General features: G+C 48.0%; 1 protein-coding gene across 2 annotated transcripts in view; it reads left to right on the forward strand.

The window, feature by feature from the left end:
• The window catches only part of LOC119374231 (cytochrome P450 2C13, male-specific), a 32,973-nt gene extending 27,264 nt beyond the window's left edge, over positions 1-5,709 (forward strand). For both annotated transcript variants that reach the window (XM_037644311.2, XM_037644312.2), the window contains exons 5-7: positions 1-56; positions 3,982-4,158; positions 5,446-5,709. The exon at positions 1-56 is cut by the window's left edge and continues 211 nt beyond it. In XM_037644311.2, coding sequence (XP_037500239.1) covers positions 1-56; positions 3,982-4,158; positions 5,446-5,648 — 436 coding nt within the window. In that variant the 3' untranslated portion in view covers positions 5,649-5,709. The remainder of the gene's footprint in view (positions 57-3,981; positions 4,159-5,445) is intronic.
• Positions 5,710-6,160: the final 451 nt, after the last annotated feature.

Consider the following 6,160-nt stretch of genomic DNA (forward strand, 5'->3'; position numbering starts at 1 on the left):
GGAGAGCGCGCGCTTCGCCAGCGTCCACATGGTCGCCGCACCCAGGACCAACGTCGGTAAGCGTGTATGCGTTAAAAAGACACTAAGGTGAAACAACGAATTGGTTCAGAGTGATAAATTGTTAAAGGTTCCCTAAACCATCTAGTTGCAGTGTTGAAGCAGTGCACGAGTCTACAGCGAACACGTAGCCGCGAGAATTTTTCGAAACAGTGCCGTAATAGTGGAGTGACGCGCGCTTGGTGATCGAAACGTGGCCCTCGCTCGTTTCGCTCTTTCCTTCGCTATGCTCCCTTCATTGGTTCGTCTCTCCTTAGGCCGAGAGCTCCTCCTCACCGTACCTGCGATCAGACGAACAGGTTCTTTTCGTGGATGACATGACCAGACGCGAGTGCTGACGTCACGACCAACGCTGGGGATTACCGAAAGGCCCGGAGAGGACAGGGGATTGTTTCTTGGAACTTGTGGATCGCCCGCGGCTCGTAGCGCTTCCGCGTTTGGCATTGTTGATCGTGACGGCATTCTGAACTCGATGCGCGCGTTTTCTTAAAATGCTAAAAAAAATTGTCGGAGGTGGTTTTGGGACCCTTTACGGCGAATGCCTTCCAGGTCTAGTGCGAACGTGGCGTTGAGCGAAAAGCCGGCGCGAGAGAAGTGATGCGAAAAGATCACGTGACGTCCAGGGGAGCGAAAGCCATACAAAAGCGAGTGAAAGCTCGACTGTATGATGATATCTGCACACGCGATGATAAACAAAGGAAATCAAGTTGGTATGTTAATGTTAATTAAGGAACTAGTTAATGTCAATTAAGGAAAGTTAATTATATAATGATAATAAAATCAAATTCAGCTAGTATTTAGTTAGTGAAATTAGTAAAAAGTTAAGTAGGGTGCATTAAGTAGCAAAAGTCGGACGTCGATATAAAGTGCACGGTAAAATAATTATGAAGAAGATGATGATGACTATAAAATAGCTGCACCTAACGGCTTTCGCCTGGTAGTCGTCTTAGTTGAATCCATAAGATCTGTCAGCTTTTTTTTCCCCGCCGTGGAGGCGCAGTGGTTACGGTGCTCAGCTGCTGACCCGAAAGTCGCGGGTTCGTTCCCGTCGATGAAGACGGAAATGCTAGAGGCCCGTGTACTGGGCGATGTCAGTGCGCCTTAAAAAACACGGGATGGTCGAAGTTTCCGGAGCCCTACACTACGGCGTGCTTCAAATTATATGGTGGTTTTGGCACGTAAAACCCCTGGTATCATTATTAACCCTGTGAGTTTTCTTTGAAAAACACTTGTTAATTTCACCGTCATAGGTTTAATAATAGAAGAGGAAATGGTGGTCAGAGCATTTTGTTCCAAATTTCGCGCCAAAATCTCCGCACACGTATGTCAGAGTCACGTCATTGATTTCGAAGTGTTTGTATTGCGGTTTGGGCACATTGACTCAACTAAATTTCCCGAAATGTAGCATATGTTAAGTCTCTGGCCCCTTTTATTAGAGGACAATATACTTCCATTTTACCAATTACGGAACTATATCGGCAGGGGCGTAGCCAACAATTTTTTTCGGGGGGGGGGGGGGGGGTTCAACCATACTTTATGTATGTTCGCGCGCGCGTTTGTATGTGTGCTTGTATATATACGCAAGCAAAACAGAAAAATACCGGGGGGGGGGGGGTTGACCCCCCCCCCCCTGACTTGGCCATAGTGGACGCCGTTGAAATCTGTGACTTCACAGTAACATGGTGCACGAACGTCAGAGTATCGTCGCCACCTGCATTTTTATTTTATCTTTTTTTTCGGTTATTGCGAAAGGGTAATTTACTAATACGAAAAAAAAAATCGTTTATTGCAAACCGAGGTTCCGTACTGGAGGTTGTATATGAAATTCCATGCTGAGGGCAAGATTTACTCAATTTTTGTTTATTAATTATAAGAGACGTAGGGTGTTTCAGATAACATTCAGAGATTCGTATGTAGAGATACTTTCAAAGGTAATTCGTCCCGAATAACTTATTTATTGTAAAAGCTGTCACTTTTCACCCCTCCTGAGTTAACTAAAAAGAGACGATCGAAATCGTAGCCCTTATACTCGGAGCGTGCTCTTAACTATCTCTACGCCCGCCTTTACCGCCGTGGAATTCTTGCTGGCCGTCATTGTGGCTCACTCGCATTACGGGCAATTGACCAAGCATTGGGTTGCTTTATAAATTGGCATGAAGCCCAAGAATAGGGCCACCTAGAATAGAAATTGCGAATTAAAGATGAGAGTTTGAACGCGTGATACGGAGAGTCGCCGTTGGATATTGTGATTCTTCCTTTTTTTTTATCCCCCCGTGCACTTCCGTGATCCAGCTCCATCTTCCTCTTAATCCTACGTGGCTTGAAATCCGAACACGTAAAGTTGCGTTACGCTTGCTGGTCGCGACGAAGAATTAAAAAAAAAGAGAAGTACTGAGGACCTGGGAGCAGTGGCGACGTGCGTGCGTCGATTTGCACGTCTGCAACACACACACAAACAGACTCCTCACACACACACACACACACGCACAGGTGCAAGCCTGGGCACGTACCTCGTTGCACTCGCACACACACAGTTCAAGGCTGCATGACGGCGCGTAGCTGTAAGCTTATAGCATCGACTTGGCTGTCGGCCTATCTGTAATTCCCGGAACCTGAGGGGAAATTAGCGTCAATTGTCGTCGCCACTCAAGCAGCACCAGCGCTATCAGCCCGCACGTATAGTAGTAGTGCGGTCGAGCTGCTTCCGCTGCTGCATGCTGTGACCGTGGTTATAAGGTTATAATATCCATTCCGTAGCTCTCTCACGAACGTGCGGCCCGTTATACGAGGCGCGTAACCATACCCTTACCCTCTTCACCCCGCCGATCCTCCTCTCCTGCCGTTGTAGACCTTGGCCATCAAGACAATGGCGTGGAGGGTTGGCATCGTTTTTCTTTGTTTTTTTTTTCTCTCTCTCTCTCCACGCATAAAACCGGCTTCATTTCCGTATTTGGATTTCTCTCGTGCTCGCCCTCGCTGCCTTTCACGTGTGCGCATGTGCGCGCGCGCACACGTGCGTTTCTAGATAAGGGCTTCTTTGCAAGCTACAGTAACATTTGCTGGCTGGCTAGTTGGTGATAGTTCACAGGTATGCGGCACAAACGTAACGAGACACAGGAAAGACACAGGACAGTGCTTTGTGTGTTCTAGACACAAAGAAGACACAGGGCAGCACTCTGTCCTGTGACTTATGTGTGTCTCATTAAGTTTGCGCTGTTTTACCTATGAACTTTGCAATCTAGTTGGTTGATTCTGAACTTGTGAACGTTCCACCCGGCACAATCAATGTAAGGTGCAGAACCGTACCATATAAAGTGATTTCTGCGCATTTTGGTGGTTGTGTCGCGCAGTACGTTTACAAGTTCAGTTTTTCCAGGAATGTGCGTGCGTGCGCGCGCGCGCGCGCGTGTGTGTGTGTGTTTGTGTGTGCGTGTGTGTGTGTGTGTGTGTGTGCGTGCGTGCGTGCGTGCGTGCGTGCGCGCGCGCGCGCCGTAGAGCTATGTGGCAGGCCTGATCGTATTAGTGTTACTATTTCGTATAATGAAGTATTGTTAGCACGTGAGCATTAAGAGCGTGGGAGCACAAAATAGTGTGCGAGTTTATTTCAAAGTTTATCAAATTACTCTCATGGTACCAGCTGCGCTGCTCGCTGTTGTACAGCGTGTGCCCGTGATTCTGCCAAGATCTCTCTTTTCTTCTGTCTCTCTTTTCGCCCTCTTATCCATCTTCCTAGTGCAGGGTATCAAACCGGCCTTGCGTCTCGTTAACCTCCCTGCCTGCCTTTTCTCTCTCTTTCTCTCGTCCCAATCGAAATGCGTCCGTCGTAGCCGTGACTCAAAAATGACACAGTACTGTGAATCATACACGTCACTGTAATCTGTTGCTTTTTTTTTTCTTTCTTCTGTTCAATGCGGTGGTGTGCAGAGGAGGCGTGTGTGTGCGGTTTCCGGGTTCCACCAGGAAGCCGGGTGCTGGCCAACCTGTGGCTGGCGCACAGGGACAGCGGGTTTTGGCGGGAACCGCACCTGTTCGACCCGACACGATTCCTGGCCGAGGACGGCAGACCCGAAAGGAAGGACGCCTTCCTGCCGTTCGGACTTGGTACGTGCTCACTTTTAGGGAGTTTTTGAGCATCGCCGTACCGTAAGGGCTTTACCGTTGCCGCTACAACCACGAACAAGTTTAGCTCATACAGCGAAGCCACGCCGAGCACGCATGCGAACAAGGCTATCAACGATGACACACTCGAGTTCTGTACGTACTCACTTTTAGAGAGTTTTAGCGCATCGTTATGTCCTTAAATAGCGTTATCGCGTCAAGCGCGAACAAGCTGCGTTAGACGTTCCGGCTGAGCGACACCGGGCATGCGTCTACGAATGGCTTGTATCTGTTATAGAGGAGGCCCTGCGTATATGCACCTCGATTCGGCACGGGCTAACTTTAGAGGGTTTTAGTGCACCTCTATACTGTAAGTACTATACCATGCATTACCGCTTCAACAAAGGAAACGCTTAGCACGAACCACTGAAGCTACGCCGAGGATGCAGCTGACACGGCTCAGCTAACTGGCCTACTCAGACTCGAGATCAGCCAGCTTTAGAGAGTTTTAGCACATCGCTTACCGCTTCAGCTGCAAACACGATTTATTTGTACGCACTTGCTAATCCATGTGCGCGCGCCGGGCACATAGTTACCATACAGCTAGCATACACAACGCAAAGCTGGCAGACCATTTCAAGGGGTAAGCAGTAGCATTTTTCCAGCGGTAGCAGTGTGAAAACAAAACAAGACAAAACAATCTACTGACGTCACGAATAGAACGCGTAATATAAAAACAGCGGAGGACATTCTCCACGATGTTACTTGAAGCTGCGATGCGACAGATATGATTGGCCTGAAACAAAGCTTATACAAGTCACTGTATTCGTACACCGACGTGGCTTTTAGATTCCTACATTCAGTTCGGAAGCGGACATAGTGCGCATGCGCGAAATCATAAATGCGCGTTCATGTAGTTCATCCTGCAACATAAAGTAGCTCAGGTTTTCATATTGTAACAGATTAAATATATCTGTAGTCTACGCTTTCTAAAGTGTCTATAAGTTTCTTCTACCAGGACTTAACGGGCATGGTATGATGAACTTTATTCGGGTCCTGTAGATCAACCCTTAGGTTGACGCAGGCGGCTCCCACGTCGGGGCAGTAAGGTTTAACCTTACCGCTGTATCGTGGGCCTTGCACTTATTTATTAAATGAGGCACTAATCTGATTAAGATAAATTAGTGCGTTGTCTTGCGTGTCATCTGCAACTTTCGGGCACTGTGTGTATCACTTCTCTTTTCGTCACGACAGACATTACAGACTTGTGACAGACATTTCCATTCCCAGGCAAGCGCGTTTGCATCGGAGAGTCGCTGGCCAAGACGCAGATGTTCGTCTTCGTCACGGAACTGCTGAAGCGGTTCACGTTCACACTTCCGGAGGAATTCGCCACGCAAGACCTCAACTTCCGGCCTTCCCAGGGCACGCTGAGGTTTGCGGAGCCATTTCATCTAGTCGCCACGCCCAAGATTCTTTCAACTACTTTGTGAAAAGAAAAAAAAAATGTTTCGACAGAAAGAAAAAGAAATATATTTATATTGAGGTTTTTTTTTTTTTTTCACTGGTTCATAAGAAATGGCGTTGCGTTATTTCTTGTCATGAAGTAAGGGCAAACTAGGAGGCAGCGTCACGTGATTCGGCTAGCCTCGACAAGCCAAGCTCCTACGATGCCGCCCCTCTCGACCAGCGCGTGGTGCCTCCTGGGTAGGATCAGGCCCCCGAAGTGCCCGCAGCAGACTCAACCAAAGCGATCCGACCAATAGTAGCGCTTGACTATCACGTGACTAGGGCCTGTTTCTCCTTTGCTTTTTTTTAATTATTAGGCTTCATGATTGTCATGTGACGCTCCCTCCTAGATTTTACCTTCCTCCATGCTCGATGCAATCCACCATCTGTACAGGCAAGAACAAGCTGAAAACTGCGTTGATAGTCGCCTTTTCTACGCATGCGCGAGGGAAAGAAAAATGAGTCTATCAACAATGGCGTAGATAGGGGGGGGGGG

The sequence above is a fragment of the Rhipicephalus sanguineus genome, chromosome 11, assembly GCF_013339695.2.
Source record: "Rhipicephalus sanguineus isolate Rsan-2018 chromosome 11, BIME_Rsan_1.4, whole genome shotgun sequence".
NCBI classification, from domain to species: Eukaryota; Metazoa; Arthropoda; class Arachnida; order Ixodida; family Ixodidae; genus Rhipicephalus; species Rhipicephalus sanguineus.